Below are 24,573 nucleotides of genomic sequence, written 5' to 3' on the forward strand. Positions count from 1 at the left end.
AAGGGCAATCACAGGGCCACCCGCCTCTGGTGACACAATGGTGATGGAACTAAGCCTTCGAGAGGGAGCCTGGGGGTTGAGCTGGTGAGAGCCACCTGCAGCCAGAACGGGAAGCTGGGTGGCCACAGACACCTCATAAAGCATGGCCTCAGGGGCAGCCCATCTGCCCCGTCCATCGGGGCATGCGTGACGCTTCCCGAACACTCACCGGGGGGACCCTGAGTCACTTTGGTTTTTACCATCAATATATCACGGAGGAAATGGAGAGGGACTCTTTATCAGGGAGTGTAAGGATAGGATGAGGGGTAACAGTTTTAAACTGAAAGAGGGGAGGTTTAGATTACATATTAGGAAGAAATCTTTCACTATGAGGGTGGTGAGGCACTGGAACAGGTTGCCCAGAGAACTTGTGGATGCCCCATCCCTGGCGGTGTTCAAGGCCAGGCTGGATGGGGCTTTGAGCAGCCTGGTCTAGTGGGAGGTGTCCCTGCCCAGGGCAGGGGGTTGGAACTAGATGATCTTTAAGGTTCCTTCCAACCTAAACCATTCTATGAAAACCTCCCAGAGAAGTTGAATGGCTGTTGGGGTGGTGTAGGACAGGACAGGCAGCTGGGGACTCAGCCTGCAGTGCTCTGCAATACTTAAACCAAATACTTCTGGTTCACATGAAATGCCCCAAGACTAAGGCACTAAAACGTTTGAGCAGTTTCCAGTGGTCCTGGCTGACCTGAGCGCTTCCGTGATGCTCACAGGTAGTGAATCACTGGTGGCTAAAACAGAAAAGAATCCCACTTATTTTTTTAAAAAGATTTGCGATAAAAGGTGATGCCAAGTGGAGCATTTTGACATGAGTGTCACTGGTCATAACACCAGAAAAAAACATCCTCTTGGTGAGATCTACTGGAAAGTATTTGGATGGTAAATTTGTTGTATTAATACAGTTTGAGTAATGGATGGTGTTTGGAAACTGAACTTTCCAAACAAAAGGAATAATGTACTATATCTGGCGCAAGAGTTGAACGACAGGAATTCACATTTTCCATTTCCCAGTGTGGAACAAACAAAGTAGGCTTAAAATTAGTAAATCTGTTAGTCATAGCATTATGAATGGCGTGGACGAGTAATGTCACTTCTTGGGGAAAATGTTTGTTACAACTATATGCAGTTTTCTAAATAAAACAGACCTGCTGCTTGGCACATGAATCTCACTTCAGTAAGATGGAGCATTTGGCATCTCGCACTTGAGCATCTCCATTTGTGTGTGACAGAGGGATTTGGGCTTGGATGACCCAAAGGAGTCAGCAACACGGACCTCTTGGACTTTGCTGGGTGGGCATGTATCTGCAAAAGGCGTTGTAGGCTGAGCCCCGGGGCTCCACGCTGCTGCCTGGGGTGGCTTGCCAGGAAGCTAACAGAGCTCAAATGTATTGACGGTCCTGGTACTTCTTCTATGATGACTTAGTCAAAACCCATGTGTTTTGTAGCAGTTTGGGATTTCAATGAAAGAACTGTTCTCTTATATTAAGTTTGGGTCTTCCAAAGCATTTCTTCCTGGATTTTTAGCTATCAGCTTTTCATTTAATGGCAACCTCTTCTCTGGGGACATTTGCTTTTCAATAATGAGAAGTCATAGGTTCAGCCAGGAATCTGTAAAAGTAGGAGAGTAATTTCTTAAAACATGTCGGTAATGAAGCGTTGTGATTAAGGTCACCTCACCGTTTGCTTGTGGTGTTTTTGCCCCCGGGCTGTGACTGAGTATGGCTTATGGCAGGCAACAACCAAAGTACAGGCAACCGAGGTTGCTTTTTCATCCCTGATTGCGAACCACCATGAGCTTCAGCCTTGCTTGGCGACCGAGAAAGAATGGAAATTATGAGTTTAGCAATAGTCCCCTATTTAAAGCAAGAGGAATGTGTGGCAGCCCGATCTAAGGAGGGACAGTTTCACTCCATGTCTAGCCTATTGTTTTGAGTGGGAGGGAAGTCAAAAAAACCGGGAAGGCTTGTTTGCCTAGGAGGAAAAGAAATGCCTGAAGTAACGAAAATATGCAGCGGGTGGAGAAAATGTCCATGTGTGCGCATTTAAAAGGTGTGTATGTGTATAAATACAGGTATAGAAATCCCAGGAGCAGAGGAGGAGGGCAGGGTGAGGGAGCAGGGTTTTTGACTTGGGTTTACCAGAATTTCTTACAGGTGGAAATTTTGTAGATGGTGAAAGCTGCACAGAGCTTTTACTGTCCAACAGTTTCCCCTCTTCAGAGATGGCAGCACAAGAAGGTTCTTGCTGTCTTGCCAGTCTAGGAGATGATGGTATAGAATAAAAATGTTTTGCGGCTCTCAGGAAGCCATCAGGTGATGTGGGTGTGCCTTTCACAATCACAGCTGTCAGCCAGTCTTCTGAACTTTAGGGAGCTGGTTCCTTCTCCTGAACTTTCTGTTGAACTTTGAACTTGCACCACGGATAAATCTCTGTCTCCCTTTATTTCTTTTATGTCTGCACAAAAGAAAAAGGAGAAAAAAAAAAACAAAACGACAATGTGCTGAGGGGCTGGGTTTTAAGGCTGGCAGTACAGATACTGTCAATCATCAAGGCATTTATTTCAGTGGACTGGTGTGAAACTCTTAGGCTGCCCTTCAACATTACTCTCCCCATCATTGCCTTTGACTACTGGCTGTGAAAGCCATTAGCTGATATATTCTCCAGCTCTGCCTTTTTCAGTAGCCTTGGGCTCGTGTCTCCAGGTGACTGACAATAAAAGTTTGACCGGAGCACTGACAGCCTATCTACCACAATTAATCTCTTCCAGCGCGCGTTTGAGGTTTGCTTTTTAGCAATATCATTAGGTGGAGCTACAGCCTCTGGCACTTCTGGGAGGCCCTGTCTCTGTCATTCGTTAAACGCACTGAAGATGGATGGTAACTTCAAAATCAATGAATTATTATCATCATTGCCTTTAATTACATCATGCATAAACTCTGTGAGAGCTTTTCTAGGTAAGCGAGAGACGAGGTCTCTGCCGTGAGGAAGTCACTGTTAACACACGATGCTGATATAGACGAAGAAGAGAAGGACTGGCCCTGAAGGACGGAGCAGCCCAGCAGTAGACCCTTGGTGTTAAGCTCTGTTTTGCTGCTCTCCTCCTCACCTTGGTGTGGCAGCCCCTGCTCTGAGGTAAGGATTTAAGTGCTGATGAATTGAATTTGCATAGCTGGAGCCCAAGACAAGTCTAGTTAAGCCTCATGCTTGCAGGCAAGGCTGCTCACCCCCCAGGCCAGCACAGCCAGCTCCTAACCCCCCACCCCGCGTCGGTGGCAGGCTCTCCTCCAGTCTGCAGGGAACTCGGGACACTAACTCCGGGTAGATATTAAATAAGAGCCGATTTTATTTGAAAGGGAGGAGAATTAGTTATTGATTTTTTTTTTTTTTTTTTTTTTTTGGTAAAAATGGGATTTCTTGTCCACCAGTTGAGCAGCGACTGTCTGCTCAAGCCTCTGCAGCACGTGTTTCTCCTCCAGACCGGAGAACAGAGTGGGTGGCAGCCGTGCTAGCATAGCAGACGGCGCTTGGGTGCGTCAGGGACAGGCACGGGTGTGAGATGCTATACGGGATGGATCTGGGCTCAGCACCAGCCTCAGCAGCGGTGCTGCCATACACAAATCTGTAGTCATGGCCTTCACTGCGTTTAAGTTCCATAAGTACTGCGTGATAATGAATGAGTGGGCTCCAGTGCCACTGCAAAGCAGAAACTCCCAACCAGAGTTATGCTTACCCAGTGTGTTTTCATGCTACCTCTGTGTTTGTTTCTTTATATGTATTTTTGGTTAGGGAAACGCCTCACTCGTTTTAATGTGTTCTTAATTCACGTTAGATCACTGTCGTCTCTAATTTCAGCAAGACGTGGGGAATTGTCTAAAAACACGTGGTGCCGTGCAAGGAGTGCCCACTGCAAGCCGTGGCTGCTGGTAGCTGAAAGGCTGTGTCAAAGGCTGTTTAGCTCAACGCCAGTTTCTTACTGGTGTTCCCTAAGCATGTGCTCTGGCCACTGAAAATATTGGGTTAAATGGAATCAACCAGTTACGGCTGTCTGCGTGTAGGAGCTGGTCAACTTTTCCTGGAAGAAAAGAATCACAGCTTGTACCTTTTCTTCAAGGCATTTCAGATGCTGGGTGCCCTGTCTGATAGTCACGTCCTCTGAGTCAGCTCATGCCCTTTTGCTTTTTCTCCCATGAAACGTGCGTGTCCAAGCAAAGAGGAACCTGGCAGAAAACACTGGCTCCAGGTGGAGCAAAACCACTCTTAGGCTGACTTTTCTGTACTTTCTGTTCCTAAGCCTCAGGATTTCATTTCCTTCTGCTTGGTTGTCATCAGAGAAGAAAGATATCTTATGTGGTACTAACCTTATGTACTAACCAAGGAACAATCCTTATTCCTACTAACCGAGGAATGATCTTCCCCTTTGGTTTATAGAGCTATAAGCAAGTTGTTGCATAGCCTGAGCAGCTGTCTAATATACAGGGCCCTGTGGCATCACTTCTGTTGAAGAAAATATGAGTGATGTGCCTCACGCTTGCCTTTGATGTCTGGTTTAGTTTACAAATACAAAAAGCCTCTCCTCCTTGACCCGCAGAAGGACTGAGCAGCAGGCAATTTTCTTGCTCACCACTTCCAAATTGCAGGGATGAGGTAGCCGAAGCTGTGGTGTGAGAGGCACCAATGCGCTGCGGGGTGCCAGGATGGCTGGAGGGTCGGGCTGTGCCCAGCACTCACCCGCGGCAGAGGAAGGTAGGACGGACACCAGAGAGCAGGCGTTATGTGTTTCTGTCGTGCAGACCCTTGCTGGGATGACGGCAGCCAGGTTTTGTGCTGGCTGAGCTGTTGGAGTGAGGTGATGAAGAGACCTGCAGGGCTGATCTGGCTCCTCTGCTGCTGCCCAGAAACATATTTTGGGACCAACTGCAAAAGCTCTGGCTGTGCCTTCGAGGTGATACAGGAGGTCTGACTTTCCTTTCACCGAACTGGGAGAACATTTACTCACGCTAGCATGTTTAAATCCATGCAAAATTGGGGTAAGGTGAGATGAGATGCTCAGGACAGGGCAAGTCCTTGCCAGTGCTTCGGCAAAGGCTGCAGGGGCGTAGCTGCATCTCCAGAGAACTGACGTCCCAGGGCAGCCGTGGCTCCGGCTCCGCCATGGGTCAGTGGACCAGAAACACAAAGGGTCTCAGAGGTTTCTGAAGGGTGGCAATTTTCTCATACTGCTCGCATCTGGTGTTTGCTCGAGGGGGAAAAACAACACAGCAGGAAGATACGTGCGGCTGCTTCTGGAGAAAAGCTTATCTGCCTCGCTGCAAAACGTGCAGCTTCTTTAGAAGAGGAAAAGAGGGAAAAAAAAAAATCAGGACTAGCGCTGCCTCTAAAAGACTTCCTTGATAATGCAGGCAAGGTTGGACCATACATGACGTGCAGGCACAGGAACCTGTGGGTTGCATGGGCAAGAGAGTGAGTGTGTAGCTTTCATTATTTTAGCTAAATTAACAGAAAGGTATTTTTTACTTTTGCTTCTCAGGATACAAGGTTTCTCTTCCACCGTGATCTGACTCTTCTCCTGAATGGGTGTTTTGAGAACGTCCTTCCTAGCACTTGGAGGGCCCTCCTCTCCCAGCCTTACCTAGCAATTTAGTGCAAATTCCTGGGAGATTAGAGGGGGCATTTGGACAGCTTGCTCCTTCTCTACCATTAAGGGATCTTTGATCCTTCTTTCTTCTGGCAATACTGCCAGCAAAATTGGTTTCTGTCCATAAACCATCTCTGCTTCTTGGTGTATCGGGAGATCTGCTGATCAAATATGGGTATAAAATGCTCTCTGAGGTGGTTGGATTCAGTGTAGGAAAAGCCAAAGGTTCAATATTATTTTTGCTTAAGCAACATACTGCCAAAGGAGAACAATGCAAACCTGTCAAGTTTTCAATACTTTGAACACGGGGAGGATGAATAAACCTCCAACAAAGGGTGATGCTCTGGTGGCCTCCTGCCTGATGCCGTGGCTCTTCACAGGTCATTGCGAGTACAAACCCTCCACTGCCCACGCAGCTTTTGGGGGATTGGGGTGTTTTGTTTTTTTCTTTCTCGAGATCCTATAATTTAATGCCCATCGCTTCTTCAGTATCGAGGGATCTAGTTTGATTAGATGTGCCTTGTGAATATAACCTTTGAGTTTTGCCACCTGATTGAGCCGGGATTTGTGGTTTGTCAGCCCACGTGTTCCACCCCCAAGGTGAGGGCGGGCGAGCTGGGCACCGCAGAGAGACAGAGTGGTGAAGGGGAGCATCGTTTGGGTACCCCTTGCTCAACCAGGGGTGCTGCCATGCCACGGGGAGAGGGGGCACAAACCACTGACTGCTCTCCTGTAGCACGGGTACGCTGTGTCCTCTTGGGTGCTAAGATCGGGTTGTGATGGGCATTGCACGATATCTGATAGCCTCTGGCTTACTGCTGCAGCAGCAGTAGAGGTTGCATGGGGAGTTGCAGATATAACCTTAAATATAAGTAGGGAGTGAGGTTGGTTTGTTTTGGTTTGGGGTTTTTTTTGTACTATCTTATCCTTACGTGGTTGGGTGGAACAAATGACAATGAATCCTGCTCCGTCAAGTGATACACTGTCATTTGGTACTTCGTACATCCCGAAACCTGCATCTCTAAGGTGTGCGCTCTCTTTGGAAAAATGCCATTTTGATTTCTTAATGGAATCTTACATGGATTTTGACTTCTGTGTACTGCAAAGGGGGAAAAAGTTTACTGTATTTTCCACTCAGTAATTAGTGTTAGCATGATCCCAGCATCAAAGTACAGAGATGTCTGTGGTGCTTTTCCACTGCACTGTTTTCATAGGCTTTTTTTCTCACAGTGTTTTATTTTTATGAGTCTATAGATTTTGTAATTCCACCTGGTTTAGGTGAGATATTCAGACAGCACCTTTAAATCCTCACTCAAAATAGTGTGAAGTGCTATTTTAGCTGTACTTTGCTCAAGGTAATCCTCCCTTTTGAAAGATGCGTGTAGCCCCACCTTCTTTTAAACCATGGCAGCAAACCAAGAACCTAATCCCTCTTAGACAACCTGGGGAAAAAGTGTGGAGAGACTCTTTAGTGGATGGCTCCTTCTGGCTGTGCACAGGTGGTGCAGATCTCCATGATGCTTCTCCTCACCTTCCTCCACAGGGGTAGAGAGCAAGGCCTTCTAATGCTCTCAACCAGACCAGTGATCCAAGTGAGTGCTGTCCGGCTCCTGCCAAGCCCTGGAGGTGCCCAGCCACGCTCAGTGGCTTCCTGAGGAGATCTGCTGCAGGGTGCTCTGGAATGGGCCAGGAGACACTATCCTGGGGAGAATACATCTGACCTTGGGATCCAGTCTCTCATTCATTCTCCCTCTGCCTAAGTCCTGGAGGTATGTGTGCAGCCCAACAGGCATTTGCAGGATACATCTAACACAGGCTGGGTAGGATTGGACTTGTAAAACGTATTTTTGGCCTCTTGCATTTAACTTGCTGGTGGTGGCATCAACAGGTTGCAGCAATTATATAGAGAATAAAAGACAACGATTTGTTTGTATCCTCAAGAAGTTGTCAACCACATCACCTGCTTTCCAGGGCAGCACCTTGCAGGCTGGTCTGGGTGTGCCTCAGCAGCTACGACTTACATCACTCTGCTGAATGCGAAAATTGAGGCAAATGCCAGAATTCAAGTCTCTCCCCTCCCAGGACAGGGTCCTCATCCACAGCTTGCAGAGCAGGAGACTCTCTTCACTCCCCTGTGGGGCCAGCAGGATGATGTGACCCAGCCTTGGGAGGAGAGCACCCCATACACATGGCAAGAGCAGCAGCCTGCGTGGTCACGCCATGTCTTAGGAGGTGGGTGGCGAAGGCTTGAAATGCCTCAGGTCAAGGACACACTTGCCCCAGGGCCTCTTGCATCTCTAAGGCTTTGAGTGATGGAGGTCAGGGCAGCGGTGTGGCCAACTCTCCCAGGCATCCTTGAGTGTGGCGGGCTAGTGGCCATGTGAAGGACATGAGTCGGGAGCTCAGAGGCATGTGTGGCTCCAAGGGGCATTGCCAGATGGGTGATCCTTGCTGGATTGGCTGGGGGCTGGCAGGAGCAAGGCACCCAACTGCTGAGGGCTGTTCTGGGTGTGCACGTGTGCCCCTGCTACGGCATGAACACTCCCAGCGTGAACAAGCAGGTGGTTAGGCAGCAACCTAACTTGCCTTTTTTTTTTTTTTAATTGCAATTTCAGATGGGTTTTGGCAGCATGCCAGGATCACTTAGGAAACCTATGAAGGGTTAAGGGGCTCCCAGTCCCAACCCAGTATTTTAAGGAGCAGGATATTCTGAAGGAGGTAGAACTGAACGATCTCGGCAAAGGCATTATTTATTTTTTTGTGTCCCCCAAGTGGGTGCAAGACTGAAACAAAGAAATCCCTGCCTGCACGTATGTGGTCGCTGTGTCGGTGGTATCATCTTGGTGGTAGGAAGGAGTCCTCTGCCATCAGTGCTTGCAAGGTCAAAGATGTGTGTTGAGAGAGAGTGAGCCGAAAATGGGTGTTCTGTGGAGAGGAGTCCCGGACATCTCCCCCAACGGATACGTGCAGGGGGGAGATGGGTCAGACACAGGCAATGCTGTTCCCCCTCAGCTCTTTCTGGTTTGCTGCTGTAACACTCCTGAGGGGTGAGGAGGTGACGTCACCAGCAAAGGCAGAGTGTAGTGCAGGCTGCCCTGATCTCCCAATCCGCTACGGAGCTGCTCTTTGTAAGGCACTGCTGGGAAACGCTTGCTTCCCCCTCTGCGCTGTGTCTTCCCTCTCCTTGGCGCATGTGGACATGCTCCTCCTGAGGAACAAATGCCTCTGTCAGAAATTTGTGCCCAGGTACAAATACAGGTTGGGCGGAGAATGGCTTGAGAGCAGCCCTGAGGAGAAGGACTTGGGGGTGCTGGTGGACGAGAAGCTCAACATCAGCCGGCAATGCGCACTTGCAGCCCAGAAAGCCAACCGCATCCTGGGCTGCATCAAAAGAAGCATGGCCAGTAGATCGATGGAGGTGATTCTGCCCCTCTGCTCTGTTCTGGTGAGACCCCACCTGGAGTACTGCGTCCAGCTTTGGGAGTCCTCAGCACAAGAAGGACATGGACCTGTTAGAGCGGGTCCAGAGGAGGGCCACGAAGATGATGAGAGGGCTGGAGCACCTCTCCTGTGAGGACAGGCTGAGAGAGTTTGGGTTGTTCAGCCTGGAGAAGAGAAGGCTCCGGGGAGACCTTATAGTGGCCTTCCGGTACCTAAAGGGGGCTGACAGAAAGAATCGGGAGGGACTCTTTGTCAGGGAGTGTAATGATAGGACACAGGGCAAAAGCCTCAAACTGAAAGAGGGGAGATTTAGATTGGATATCAGGAAGAAATTCTTTACTTCGAGGGTGGTGGGACACGGGAACAGGTTGCCCAGAGAAGCTGTGGATGCCCCATCCCTGGAAGTGCTCAAGACCAGGCTGGATGGGGCTCTGAGCAGCCTGGTCTAGTGGGAGGTGTCCCTGCCCATGGCAGGGGAGTCGGAACTAGATGGTCTTTAAGGTCCCTTCCAACCCGAACAATGCTGTGATTCTGTGAAATGAATGGTCATGTCTTTGCAGACCTTCTAGGCAGCATCCATGCCCTAAATGGAGAGGGGTACCAGTCCCTGGGAAGCAACCACCTGCCGGCGTAAGGTGCCCCATGACTCACCTGGGATGGCACAGGATGCATGCTGGAGCAGGGATGCTCTTAGCCACGTGAATACCTCTGTTAGTGCACCCAGGGCAGCACATGTGCCTGAGCCAGCTTTGGATGGGGGGGCGGGGAGATGCTTCAGAGCAGACTCAGCCCCTGCTTTATCTCTGCATGGAACAAAGCTGGAGAAAAGTGGAAAAAAAACAGTCCAAGCATTCCTTAGAGCAAAAAAGCTGCCTGTATCACTGCTCCTCCTCAAGGAAACACATGATAATTATTCTTCCCCTTCTTTAATGTGGCTTTTTAACCTCTGGAGACAGGAGCAGCAATGTGCACAGGCAGGCTCTCTCCTCCTGGGAAAGGGAAGGAAGAAATGTGATGGCTCCATCATGACCTGGTCTCCTCTACCGCTGCTTGGGGCAAAACTTGGCCTCCTCTCCTTGGGCTGGCTTCAGGGTGAGGGGGCGATTGGGGGATTGTTGCCCATGTGAACAGCATCTTTAAAAAAAAAATCTTTTCACGGGACTGAATGTTTGTAGGGGACTGTGGTGGGTAAAGAAAGAAAAAATAATCCTGTGTTTTACTTACCAGACTACCCACTTGAGGAAAAAGAAAATTAGCCACCATTTGTTGAAAAAGGGAATTGAATATTTAGTGAGCAATGCGCCCCACTGCAGGGTGCCAAGGGCCAGTGCTGCTGGTGGCTATTGAGCTGTGGCCACCTGTGTACTCCGCACTGAGCTGAGACCATTTAATGTGATTATTGTGCTCCTGTCCTGGGAAGCGCTCATTGCCTGGCAAGACCAGGGCAATTGTGAAACAACATTGCTAGTCAGTAGGAACATGTCCAGGATTTTTATGGCCGTCTCCATGTACTCACGGAGCATGACTCTGATTTTATTTTTTTTTTTTAATGGGGTTCTGCTTATTGTTAGGCAACCGCGCTGCTTTCCACGTGTGTTTGCAGCAGTGCCAGGGGGACCGAGCGGTGGGGACGGTAGAGCTGCGCTGCGTAGTGGTGAGAAAAGGAGCCGGTCCTTTCCCCGAGGGCACCGCACTGCAGATCACCCAAAATGCTGCTACTGGAAAGGGGCGGGAGCCACAGCACAGGTACTGCGGGAGCCGATAACCGCAGCTTGCTCTTAGGAGACATAGTCCGGAGTGGATACGCATTCGTAGCTAATGATGTAGCCTTCCCACAACGCCTGGTGAACCTTCAGAAGAATAAACTGCAGCATCGGTCACTGCTAAACTGAATTTCCCCTGTCTGGTCATTAACGCAATGAGTGCTTGCTGATTGGGGATGACTCATCTGAATAATCATCATAAAAATATAACAATCCAGCCTTTGTGCCTCTGCTGGCCTCTATGAATTACCCTTCAGTAAGGGAACTGCATTTAACCTTGTTATGGGGGTCAGAAACATCTCCATCCTGTGTCTTTTCCAAACGCTGCAGGTGTCAGCACATTTTTAATTCCACATTGTGGGTTTTTTACGGTCTAAATTGTATTTCACTGGCAGGCTGCAAATGGCAAGCCAGTTTCCCCAGCTGGTGTCAATCCACGCAGCTCTGCTTACTTTGCTGCAGCTCCGCTGATTTGTGCCAGCTGCAGCTCTGCGCTGTGGCGCCGCTCCTGCCGCTGCAGCCAAGCGAACGTTTATTTTGTGGCTGCGTAATAGCAGAGGTTGTGCAAGCGTACGGGAGCAGGTGGTCCACGTCCTTGCTTTTAGGAATTGGATCTGCTGGCATTAGTGCTGGGATATCAGCAAGCGAATTAGTGTCACCCTCTTGGCTCGGTTTGCTAAATGTTATATGTGATTATGAGTACTTTCATTTTTGGCTATCTGACTTCAGCTATGTTTGCAGAAAGCCACTGCTGTGGTTTTCCTGAAAGCCCATCCTTTATAAGATGATTTGGATAACCCCTAAACCTAAAGTCATTTCTACGGTGTTTGGGCTGAATTGGAGGTCATGTCCCAAAGGGGCAATAGAGCCATTGAGGGCAATAGAGCCATTTGGTGGGAATTCATTCTTGGGATGAGGGACGGAGCTGGAGAAGGGCTTGAAGCCCCATTTGTTCCCCCCTCCCCTCAGCTCTGCCATAAGGAACCAGAGGTGAGCAGGCAGCCCCAGCCTGGTGCTTGCCATGAGCTGCGCCCAGCTCAGCTCACTGTGGGACCAGAGGAGGCCAAAGGCACCTTCTGAGTTATTTCTCCCTCCCGTTGGGCTGCCGTGAGCAGCCCTTTCACTTCAAGAGCCCAGCAAAAATGCAAGTAAGGATTTGCATAACTTTCTGGTGGTTTCTCCTGATTTTGAGTGGTTAACATGATATGTCTGGGAAAGTGCCAAAGATAATGATCTCCTGGACAGAAGTAAGTTAGACTTCACCTACTTACGTGCAAGACCCCCAGCAGTAACCTTTCTAAGAAAAAGCAATGATTCATTGCAAGAGTAAACTATATTTTCTACTCTCCATATCTACTTCAGTATTTCTTTCCTCAGAACAACACTGAAACCAATTTAAAAACAAAATACCTCCACCAGGAATATGGTTTCAAGAGATCCACAAACTCTCACCTTCCAGAGAAAAACCTGTGTTTGTTTTCTGAGGGATCCCATCACTCTTCATGTCGTCATTGTACTGAAGAAAATTATACCTTCAGCTACTGACAGATCTGGGAGGGCAAAGAAACTTCTTTCCTGGAGTGGTCTTGTAGCTTTGAGCCTAGCCTTTGTATATTGCCATTGCCATATAAAAAAATAATCTCCCCGTCAGATGCCCTCTCAGGTCCCACCAAAGTCAAATAGAAGTTACACAGATGCTTCTAAAACAAAAAGAATCTGCTCTTGCCTAAAGAAGACATAATCCTCCTCTCAGCTGCGGTGGAGCCATGATGGGGGGGAAGTGAGGTCCCACACAGACCCTGAGATCTCTTAAAAATAATCTTGGCTTTGGTTTGCCCAGCCCCACGGCTTAGCCCCCTCTGGAGCTGCGTCAACTGGAGCAGTTTTGCCGGGGGTTACTTCAGCGCTCAGTGGTGCGAGGAGGCTATGGCATGAGGGAAAGCAGAGGCTGGTCACTGTATTCGCATTTTTCTTCCCCATCGCAGGATGTTAGCCAGTGGGATCCTGTTCACAGATCTCATGCTGATTTTAGGAATATGACTGCAAATATCAGATATACCGAGAATAAAGCAAACCCCAGAGGCGCAATGCTCTTTCTAGAGGGTCGCAGGGAGACTTGTTCCTCGTCCGCCTGCAGAAGGGGTTCATTCCTTGACAAGTGACCATCGCATCCCTTATCAGGTTGGTAACCTCCCCACTGCACTTGGGATGGTAGGTTGACATCCCACTCTTCACCTACCCAGGTGGTGGCAGGGGACTTGTCACCCACCGTCTGCTGCTCCCTGTGACACGCTCCTGCCTTCCCCAGGGAGAGTCTGCTTGCCTCTTTCAGCATGGATTTGGTGATGCTCCCCAACTTGGGTTTGGTGATGCTGCCCAGCATGGCACAGGTGCTCTACATAGCCCACCGTCCCTCATGCCAGCAGAGCGCCCTGCCTTGGGGGCAGATGACAAGAAATGGGGCCAGTGCTGCTAAGCCTTGGCTCAAAGTGCCTTCCTTGGGTACCTGCCTCATGTCCCGGTGGCTCCCTCCCCATGCCTGCCTCTCTCCCAAAGCAGGGGCATGGCCACACCAAAGCAATGCTCCTCTTTCCCAACACCTTCCGGGGTATTCAGCCATGGGGAAGAGGAAGGCTGGACCAGGAAGTGATATGATCTAGTTTTGTCCCAGATTTCTGCCACGAGGAGGAAGCAGGGCCTGACTGTTTGCTCTCTGCTGCCACTGACCATGCACACTCTCCTTCTCTCGTCTTCCTCCTCCTCCCTCATGCCCTTTTGAACCCTCTTCGGGCTTGAGGCAGCACCTTTCAGGGTGCTCAAGCTGCTCCAAATCAGAGTGGGGTGCAAGCTTTCACTGCCCTAACCCTATTTTTGATCCTTCTGCATTGCCACAAGATTTAATCAATTTGTTTATCAAGCAGTGCATTATTTTCCTAATTAGCCACAACAGCCCATTCTTACAGCAGCCTCTTTCCCCAGTCATGCTCTAGTGTTCAGTTGAACTCTTGGGACACCCTTGTGTGATTTGGATGAGATCACACACCTGAGCACATGATTTCTTTTTATTCTGGCATTTTGGTGGCCATACTTGGCCTCAGGCTGGTGCCACTGGTCTCCTGGGGAAGGGAAACACTTTCCCCAGCGCTGGGGGAGCAGTGCCATACTGTCACCAGATCCTCCTCTGAACTTGGGACATCCCTTCAACTTCTACATCTTCCTGGGCCCTACAAACACCGTGCCTCATGGCAGGCATTAAAATGCAACTAAAAGGTCTCAAAGAGGAATGTTATATGGGTGCTAGGCAGGTGTGTAAAAAGCAAGAAGTATCAGATCTGCCTCAAGGCTTCCCAGAAGCAAAGTGAAACTTCATTTTGCTGCCCTGGAGGAGAGAAACTGAGCCCCCAGTACCATGCAGGAGCTGGACCAAAAGCAAGCCAGATTTTTTCCAGGGCTTTGGGCGCAGCTCAGGACAGTTGCTGGCACTGCCCACCTCCTCCTACAGTGAGGTGTGCTGAAGTCCAGCCTGGGAAATTATCCTGTCTTGTTAACAGCTTGCTCTGCTCCCTCATTGGGATGCAGCAATATCACGGGCAATGAAAACGTGGGCTTCGTGCTCCATCCCACTGAAAACGCAGAATAAAGCTCCTGAAAGTGGGCATGCATGAAAATGTCAAGATACTGATTTCATCCATTCATTTCAATACCTCAGTCACCATCTAAATTCTCCTCTCTGGCACTTGTCCTAGCAACAGCCCCCGGTAAAGCCGAGGAGCATCAGCCAAGGAGGGGCTGTCCCCATCCCTGTCTGCTGCCGGCTGTTGGGAGTCTCAGGGCAGGGAACTGCCAGGAGCCACACCACACACCGGTGTGGATCTGCCATGGCTTTGGGGGATGCCAAGGGAGCATTATCCCACATCACTGGCATCCTCTGAATGAGTTTAAATGCAGCTGCCTTGCAAAGCTAATAAATTCATCTTACAGGTTCCAGGTGGGCTTTAATGAACACTCCCTAAGGCTAACCAGAGCTTCTTCCTCAAATGGAAAATGGGTTTTCAGGTTTTTTTTTTTCTTTTTAAGTGATGGATAGGAGTTAGCCAGAGCCCCCTGTAATGAGCTGTTTGTGTTGGGTTCAAGGGGCATCTCTGGAAATGCCTCCCCCCTTCCTCCTCACACCCCAGGGGCTGTAATGTCACCGGAAGATGGACCTCCCCTTACGTTGCAACAGCTCCTAATCCCAGGGGATTTTGCTGACACTACTGCTGTTTCTAAAAATGCCTCCCTTTGTGCCTACCTGCACAGCTTTGGTCCCTTGCCTGGGCCCAGGGACAGGCAGGGCACGGTGTGTTTGTGCGTGTCAGCCTGCAGGGCAGCGAGGAGGTGAGTGTCGGGGTGCGAGGACAGCCCGCGTGGGGTCAGCAGGGGAAGCCAGCTGGGACGGACACCCCGGCATCCTCCTCCCACTCCCCTTGTGCTGCCCTAACTGCACCCCGCGCTTACCGGGGCCTGTGGCACCCACGAGTGTCAGCACAGGAGCTGCCCCCCCCCGCCGTGTCCCCTCAGCACCTCCCACCAGTGTGCCCAGGGCTGGAGCCAGCACCTGCAGCGGGAGGCCGGCCGATGGCACCCACGCCACGGTCTCCTGCCCTCCCCCAGCCTGGTCAGTCTGGGTGTTTTCCTGGTTGCCTCTTACCTTTCGCACTGATCCGGGGACGGGGGACAGTGACAGACAGGCTGCTGCCCCTGCAGGAGCCAGCAGCCAGCCTCTGCCCGCTCCCTGCCCAGGGGTGTTACCCCGGGGGCTTTCCAGGGCTCACATCTTCCTAATTCTCTTTCCCTGGGAGGGGCTGGAGCCCTGCACCCAGCCACGCGTTGCTGCCAGGTCTGTACCGACACTCGGCGCAGAGGGGCTGGGGGACGAGAACCGGGGGGGCTGCAAGAGCCACGGGGCTGCCGAGGCGCAGAGCTGAGCTGATGGAGGAGAAGAGGGAGCCGGGGCTCTGCCTGCCAGGTTTTGTTTGCTGTTTACAGCCGTGCCAGTGGCTGCCTGCTCTTTTGGGCTGGGTGCGAGCCCAAGGCAGCTGCATCTGGGAGGATAAACTCGGTTGCATATTGGTTGGGGTGGGTTGCTGGGTTTTCCGCTTCAAAATAGTATGACGCATATACAGGATGTGTAAGAGGACTGAATTTCTGTCTTGTGATCAGATGAAAGTGGTACTTTGGGGAAGAAATGAGCGTATACCCCGCTGCATGGGTGGTGCTTTTTGAAGTAGTACAAGGACCTGAAGTGTTGCTCAGGTGGGTAGGGATGGATGGCCCTAGGACTGTCTGGGAGAAGCTGCAAATTTGCCAGAGAAAGGTGGGGACTGCGGAAGGTGTGTGCATCTCGTGTATAACTGCAAATCGATCCGTACAACCCTGCTTGCTTCTGGGCTGTGCTGTTGTCCCATCTCTGATAGGATCGCGGCGTCCTGGATGCTGCACTGTTGCAAAATTTCCAGGAGCTGGAGGGTGGAAAATGGGTCTACCTTGTGCAATGCTCTGGCCTCCAGAAAGTTGTCTGACCTACTCATCCCCGCAACGAACAGCCAGAGAAATCAGCCAGGGAGGTCAATAGTTCCATTGCTTTATGGTGACGGAGAAGCATGTTGTTAGCAGAAAATGTGGGGAGGTGGGCAATGCGCTGTGCTAACTTTTACTACCAGCGTAGAACAGGCTTTTTTGTGTGTCATAAGTTCATGAGAAGTTGCTGGAGCTATATACTTTCTAAAGGTATGTGTTCCTCTAGGCTCCCTTGGTTTCTGGTGCTTTGTTACTGATGCTTTTGGCAGCAATAAGAGAGAGAGATTGTTGGAGATGTTTGCTTAGTATAAATTAGAATATCGGTCCTTTGATTTGTGAGAGCTGAGAAAATTGTATTAGGAGATGAGCTTCTGTCATTTAACATCTGTTTACATGATAAATATCACATTTTGACCTCAGCAGGGAAGAAAAGTACAGCTAGCCAAAGCAAATCAGTTTGCCCAACTAATGCTCGAGGACAAAATTCCCACTGAGCCCCAAAGCTGAGTATCATGTCCTCTGGGCACACGTGGTGGTCTAACCCAGCAGGCAGCTAAACACAGCCGTTTGCTGACTCCCCCTTCAGTGGGATGGGGGAGAGAATCGGAAAAAAGGGTAAAACTGGGGGGTTGAGATAAAGACAGTTTAGTAAGACAGAAAAAGAAGGGAAAGTAATGATAATGATAAAAGAATAGGCAAAACAAGTGACGCACAATGCAATAGCTCACCATCCTCCGACCGATGCCCGGACAGTCCCTGAGCAGCAGCCGCCCCCCCTGCTGCCAACTCCCCCCAGTTTTATTGTTCAGCATGATGACACATGGTGTGTAATATCCCTGTGGTCAGTTGGGGTCAGCTGTCCCAACTGTGTCCCCTCCCATCTTCTTGTGCATCCCCAGCCTCCTTGCTGGCCGGGCAGTGTGAGGACCCAAAAAGTCCTTGACTTAGTGTAAGCACTGCTCAGCAACAACTAAGACATCAGTGTGTTATCAACATTATTCTCATCCTAAATCCAAAACGCAGTGCTACACCAGCTTCTAGGAAGAAAATTAACTCTATCCCAGCTGAAACCAGGACAGTACAGTACATGACAGAAAACTGCCTCTTCTTTTTAAACCCGAGTGGTCAACTGGGACCCAACAACATCTTCCAGAGTGTGTTTCACTGAAGCTTAGCTTTTGGAAAGAAGCCCAACTCAGCCAGGGGCAGAAAGGACTGTGCTGGAGCTGGTGGCTCCAGCTGGGTTGGGTGCACCCCACTGACAGCAGCATCCAGGCTCACAGAGCACCCTCCAGCCTGCCTTTGAACAGACAGACCCAACTGATAAAAGAACGTGCTTTGCCTTTGTTAGGAACCAGCCAGGTGTGTGTCAGTTCTGACGTTTATAATGTAGACAGAAGTAATATCAAATGCCAGATGCTCTGCAGCTGCGGATTGCTCTGTTTCAACTCAAATGTCAATTTACAGCTCTGTAGCGGTGTCCCCATCACAGTCCTACCTCCCCAGCAGCAGTGGGTGGGACTGCCTCAGCACCCAGACAGGCACAGCGTGGTCTCCAGTGGCTGAGCGTGGCCTCCCTTCAGACCCAACCGGGGTCAGACTCTACATCACACAAGCAGTCTCATGGACTTGCATTTTGGAGCTCTAGCACTCCATGGCTGAAAGCATTCGGATGTTCAAGAGATTAAGATTAGGAGTAGATCTATCATAGCACGGTCATACCGGAGAGATGTGGCCTAAGACTTGCTCAGGGATGGGTTCTGAGATGATGATGCTTATGGAGCCCATGTGTCTCCATCCTCCATTCCCCACAGTGTGTCCTGCTTCATAGCTCCAGGAGTAACTGGGTCTTCCCTGAGTTTAGCCGTCACAACCCTCCATCACGCAAAGCCTTTTCAAACCAAGAGACCTTTGTGGCTTAAAGCTTTCTTCCCTGATTCCTCCTGTTAACTGCTAAAATGCAATCTTGACAGATGCCCTCCACCAGAGGTCTTTCAGCCCTCTCCTTCAGGAGGCACTCTCAGGGTCGGTGCTGTTTTCCTTCAGACCTTGAGGGAAGATACCACCATGAAAAGTGTCCACCTTCCTTCAGACCCTGAGGGAAGATACCACCATGAAAAGTGTCCACCAGAGGTTTGTTTATTTTTCACTTTCCTTCAAGAGAGCAGCTTTCCATCTCTAGTAGATCTCCATTCCTTTCCCCCAGCTGTGCCCCATGGCTCTTGCCCAAGCCACAGAGGTTTGGGAGAGTGGCAGATATTCCTATCGGGATGGTGGGAGCTGTTGAGGGGCTGAGCAGTGTAAGCAGACTCTGAGTGCTTGGAAATACGCAGAGCAAGACTCAGTCTTCTCTACATTGGGGCCTTTAGGGTGTATGAGGGAAGGGGGTGTTGTGTTTGGGTTGTTTTTTTTTCCCCACCAGTGGACTGTCACCACTGCACGATTTCACTTAGAGCTCCTCAGGGGAGCCCCATGAGGGGACTGGGGCAGTGGTCGCGATTTGCAGCCCACCAGCAGTCATCTGGCTAGGGCAGCGGGGAACAGAAAACCACTCTGGCTGTGGTCAAAACAGAGTTTTTGGGACAGCGAGATGCAACCATCAGTCATGGAGTAGGCCAGTGATAGGTGGTTCTTCCCAGTCCCGTGTACTCCAGCTCTAAACTGGTCCCACTATGGATTTCAGTGGAGTTGCCCTCCCTTAAACACTCCTGTTATTGCCATCTGATGTGCTTACAGAGATGGGGCCACTCGTCCCTGCCAGCCCCCAGCCCAGCTGGCGTGCAAGCAACCCAGAAGTGGGCAACACCTTGCAACCTTCAGAAACCTCCCAAAAGAATATAGGGAGGTAGCTGAGGATATTCAGTCTCAAAACGTCAATTCATCAGCACCGGAGACGTTGTAAGTGCTCGTGATAATTATTATGAGAAATGATTGCCTGACTTTCTCAAAAAGAGAGATCCAGTGAAATTCTTCTTTGTTTTGTCTTAAAGTTACTGCAACGATTTGTTAGCAGCTTTACATTTTATAGTGTCGACATGTTCTACATGCTTAGGAGGAGTAATCTCAGATAAAGGTTTAAACTTCTTTTTCTCTTCCTTTCCTTCTTAAAGGATCTGAACACAGCTGTGAAATGTGAATAGATTTTAACTATTAAGCCAGACTGCCAAGATGTTATTTCCTGTAGCTTTGACTCATGCAACTGAGGAAGTAAATTGGATCAGAATATTGTTTTGTACAGGGGATTTTTGTCTCCCTCTGCCACCCCCAGGCTTGGCTCTATTTAAAGCCGAAATACCAAGGCGTACTCTCATGGGTGCTCATTTCTCCTCCTGGCGAGGCACCCCACGGCAGGAACTGCTTGCTTGGAGCAGGGTGAGTCTGAGCCCACAGGAGCCTGACCTGGGCTCCCAGCAGTCACCTGCTTGCCAGGGGAAGGAGTCTGGTGTCATCTGGTGTGGGCTGGTGCCGCTCGTGTCCCCCAGGATTGCACGGTGTGGAGAACAGGGCTTTCTCCACAGTATTTACCATTCTGGGCTGAGCGTCTGACTATCAGTGAGACCCAGCTCCAAATCCACAACTGCACAGCTGGGAGGTCAAGCAGAAGGGTTTGGACTGAAAATCAGCACGTGCAGTTGCAGTAGCATTTAATTTATGTGAGTATGTTTGATTGTATTCACGCCTGCATTAATTGTGTACTTTATTTGGCTGCAACAGCACCTGCTAGCACAGAACACGCTGGGTAAATAACTGCTCTTCATCCAAGGGACAGCAGGTCATAAGATCAGTGTCCTCTTCTCACTCCCTCTGTCTCAGCATCTCCTTTTACAGCATTTATGCCATAACGAGGTGCAGACGATTCAAAGAAGCCTCCAGATACATCTCGTCTACTGCAGTGTCATTACCAGCAGCTGGAGGCTGTGTGCACAGCTAAACTCCCTCCCGCGCAGAGGTGCTGCACAACATCTATGCATCATTAATGTTGCCCTCACGGAGGGGTGTAATTGCTGCCTAGGCCTTTTGGTGGCTTTCTGCCCAAGGCTTCATTTCATTCTTGATGTATTATAAATTATTACAATATAGTACCTCTTAAAAAAAAAAAAAAAGTATGCTGGGGAAGCTTTTGCCTGCTCTCACAGATTTAAAACTGTAGAAAGCACTGACAGCCATCTTATATGATTACAAGATTGCTGTCGCAGAAGTCACCTTGAATAACAGTACCTCATTCAGATGTGCTAAGGGCAAAAACAGAGGGAAACCGTTGTCTTAATTTTCTAGAGACATTTAAATTAGTCACTGTAGTGAGATTGTCAGTCATGTTACCTGGCTGCTGAGGCTTTGGGATTGCAGTGCTGATAAGATTGCTCTTATTAAGCGATTACAGCTGACATTGGAAAGGGGAAAAGGACCCTTCAGCTTCTTGTGTAAGACTGTCAATGCAGAGCGCCATGGCTAGGCGGCTTTGGATGTTCAGGTGCTTCTTGGTGTTACCATCTCCTGCCCTATTCCCGACCTGCAGTGATGCCAGTGGAAGTCCTCCTAACCAGACAGCAAAACACTGGTTGCATAGCAATTAAGTTTGGAGGAGAAAGCAGCGAGCTACCTGGGAGAGAACTGCTGGTCTGTAGGGAGAGGGATGAAGGGAGATGCTTTTCCTTTCTGCTGCTGGGTAGGCAGTTGCTACAGGCTCCCTCTGTATCCACTCCTTGGGCAAACGCCCATTGGGAAGTTGCATTAAATTAGTGTAGGACACATTTCTGTCAGACATTTGGTTGCTTAGTTTTCCATGGTGTATATCACTATGAGAGCTGCTGAAGAAAGGCAAAGACTCCTCAACAGGTGTGGACAGGAGGAGCTTGCTGCGGGTACTGAGTGATTTCAGGTACAGAAGTTTTGTTTCCCAACTCAATCCTAAAGCTGAAAGTAGAGGAGAGAGGACCAAGAGAAGCCACGATAACAATCTTCAAAGCAGTTGCTGCAGAGTGGGAGGGAGACGCTCCTCATGCCTGTGGGGGCTCAGGAGAGAAGTCACAGGCTTTAAATAGGCCTGGGTGAGGTGTCCGTGTGAGTGGCCAACAGCTGGGGCAGCTGCACACCACGGCAGACCGTCTGTGAGGACTGAGGAGGGTCTGCAAGGCAAGTGTTTATGGGGGGTGAACTCAGCCTAACTGGCCTCTCTTGGAAACAGGAGCTGAAGAGGCCCCTCCAGGCCGGTCCAGCCTCTGCTCCGACCCTGAGGTAGCTTCCTCGTTGAGGAAGGGAACCGGTAAAGGGAGACAGAGAGAATTGCATCCTTACCTGACGATTTGTCTGGCTTGTCCCTGATTTTCATGCTTTTCTAGAAAAACTACAAATACGGAAGGAAGAAGTGCAAAGGTCAGAAGAACAAGATGTTGGTGCTGTCTAACGACACAGCCCTGACTTCACTCCTCTCCAAGCTGCTTCAAGACTACATGCAGCAGACGAATAGCTCTGCACCTTCCCAGGTCAAAAGTGCCAGCAGCAACCTGGAAATCATCTATGTGCTTCTGATGGTCGGCCTCTTTGGCTTCTTCACAGTGGGAGTCATGCTCACCAACATCCGCGCCAGGAGGCTGGAGGAATCCCGTGACCCCTACAACACCTACATTGCCACAGACATTTGGCACAAGAAGGACAGGGAGTATTTTCAAGCCAAGCTCATAGAAAATTACAAGCTGTGCTGTGTCTTTGAAAATCAGCTGGCCGTGGAGCAGCCGAGCATGCAGATTCCCGAGGCGAAGTCTTCCTAGCAAAACGGGAGAAAGGATTGTACTTTGCACAGAGACAACCCGAACGATACCTGGTATGAACCAGGCTAGCTGCTTGCCCATCTGCAGAGCCGCAGGTGATGGCCTTGGTCAGGCTGAATAACCATGAACTGACGGTGAAGCTGAAGGGTCTGTGATGGCGCCGGTGCTGCAGAAGTGCCCGGCCACCAGTACCTTGTCGCAATCACTGCAAGGTCAAGGAGGGGGAGACACTGCGGGAGCATCATGGACTCCTCAGCTTCACCATCAAGCGATAAAAGCAAATGTTGGCATTGCCAGTGTGAACGCTTGCAGTAGTCCATGTAATTAAAACCAAATTGGATCAAACACAAGCTACAGGCATTAACAGCCAAGTATGGTTTAGGCAATCATTTTCAAGTAAGACCAGTTTCTTCCAAGAAAAAGTAGCTGAAATATTTCATTTGCATTTCTGCTCAGCATAGAATAACAATTTTTAAAATTGTACAGGGCTGTGGATGACCTATTTCTTTCAGAATCATGCAGCTCTTTGAGATAAAATTTTAGAAAAAGATTCCTATTTTTTTTGCTGAAAACCATTTCTGTAGAAAAATGCAGACTTTGGAGGGAAATGTTTTAGTGTCTGTCCCTAATTCCTAACAGGTATCCTAGACCGGTCTTGCCGGCTACTTTTGGTCTTCATTCTCATGGATGGGGATTCATCCTGGCAGCAATTTCCACCCTTGTACAAAGACTCAGCAGCCCACAGGGTCTATGCCATGCAAGTGTGTAGTGTTTCAAGAGTTTCAATCTCATTTAATTATTGCCCTTATTGACCTAAGTGCTAGCCCTTGGTTGGAAAGTGAATTGCCGCTCTATGAAGAGCAGTTCCACAAAGCCTCTGATGTTTAATCACCCACGCAGCTTGTGTCTGTGCTTAACTTAAATCCTGTGAGCTCCCTGGAGCAGCCTCCCTCGGTACAGCTCTTTATCTGTCACAGTACCCAACACGAGGTGGGTGCCAGCAAGGTTTTCCTACCCTTGTCCTCCTTACCCGCTCCTTCGGCCAGCTCTGTCTGCTGAGCCACGGGGGGAAGGCGGGAGCCGAACTCGGCTTCTCCGGCAGCAGCGATCAGCTGCCTCTATTGAAAGGGAGAAATATGGCTCCCCAGGACATTGCGTTACTTAGAATAGCAACCTTGCCAGCTTGAAGCCTGTTTTCTTGTTTGGGATCAAAGAAGCATTAGGCTGGGCAGGAGGGTTTTTTTTATTTCTGCTCTGCAGAGGCACATCCCATTTTTAGCTGCTGGAGAGGAAAGAGAAGCGGGAAAGGCTTGAAAGAAAGTCGTGCGGAGCAGCCACTTCAAAGGCAAGGCGAGGGCAGAGCCGGGGCAGATGGCTACCCACCTATTTGGAGGGGCAAGCGATACACATCGCAGCACATCCCCTTTCCATGCATAGGTACTTCTTTAGCACTGCACTTTCATTAAAGTGATATTCTAGCCATGTTTGTATTCCCATAATACTTAGGACAATTAAAAAAATTTTTTTTTTTTTTAAAGATATTTATATGGTGTCCACCATTAAGCTGAGGACAAGATACATATTTTCAGTGTCTTGAACAGCTTGGAAAAATCCCCATCAGCTTAATTATCTGAGTCACTTTTTCCTCTAGAGGAATGTAAACTAAAGCCAGGCTTTGGAAAAATGTTGATTTCTCAGCTTGGGCACTGCTCTTTTGGGATCTCACCCTGCAGTCTGTTCATTGCTTGCATTTCCCGCCTGCTGTGAGAGCGCAAATGCTCTTGCTTGCTGGTTCTCCAGAGGCAAGCATTGCTGATAATGTTTAAACTTGCATGAAAGATGGCCTTTAATTACAGTAAAACCTTCAAACATTAAGCTTGTCGAAAGGGCTCCCTCCTGCAGCTCCCCCTCCACCCCAATTTTATTTTTTTTCAGGTATTTTGGGTCTAGGCACTTGCTGGTCACCTTATTTTGATAGCCTCAATGTAGGTCTTTGACAAGGGTGGTTGTCAGCGTTAGCTGGCTTCCACTTTTTTTTTTTCCTGAGCTCTGCCATTTTATTTATTTAAAAAAGAGGGGAATAAATGTGCCTTAGTCATAACGCTTTCCTGTGCCACCACACTACAAATCACCGTTCAGCGGCAGTTGTGGACTCCCACTGTGGCTTTTCACACTACCTTTCAGTCTTGTAGTTCTCCTTTTTCCCCTGTTTTTTCACTTGTACAAAGCAATAAAATATCAATTACAAACTGTTCTTGTGGCCTCAGATGTTTTGTTTTTTTTTTTTCTCCTAAGCTGTTTCACAAGCTTGCAGAAAGAGCGCTGATACTACCTGATGGGCACCCACTCACCCGTCCCCTTTCTACAC

The 24,573-nt window shown here is 49.4% G+C and overlaps 1 protein-coding gene and 1 long non-coding RNA gene across 2 annotated transcripts; one reads left to right on the forward strand and one right to left on the reverse strand.

Annotated features, from left to right (window-relative positions):
- Positions 1 to 8,422: 8,422 nt before the first annotated feature.
- Positions 8,423 to 15,922, reverse strand: LOC128916585 (uncharacterized). The gene is made up of 3 exons (XR_008469011.1): positions 15,569 to 15,922; positions 9,767 to 9,933; positions 8,423 to 8,882 (listed from the first exon to the last, which is right to left on the reverse strand). It is a non-coding gene; the product is annotated as an uncharacterized LOC128916585 (long non-coding RNA).
- A 4,824-nt stretch (positions 15,923 to 20,746) lies between these two features.
- Positions 20,747 to 24,358, forward strand: KCNE1 (potassium voltage-gated channel subfamily E regulatory subunit 1). Its single transcript, XM_054214815.1, has one exon. The coding sequence runs from the start codon at positions 21,825 to 21,827 to the stop codon at positions 22,203 to 22,205; it is 381 nt and encodes a 126-aa protein (XP_054070790.1). The 5' UTR covers positions 20,747 to 21,824; the 3' UTR covers positions 22,206 to 24,358.
- Positions 24,359 to 24,573: the final 215 nt, after the last annotated feature.

The sequence above is a fragment of the Rissa tridactyla genome, chromosome 1 (assembly GCF_028500815.1).
Source record: "Rissa tridactyla isolate bRisTri1 chromosome 1, bRisTri1.patW.cur.20221130, whole genome shotgun sequence".
Classification (NCBI taxonomy): domain Eukaryota; kingdom Metazoa; phylum Chordata; class Aves; order Charadriiformes; family Laridae; genus Rissa; species Rissa tridactyla.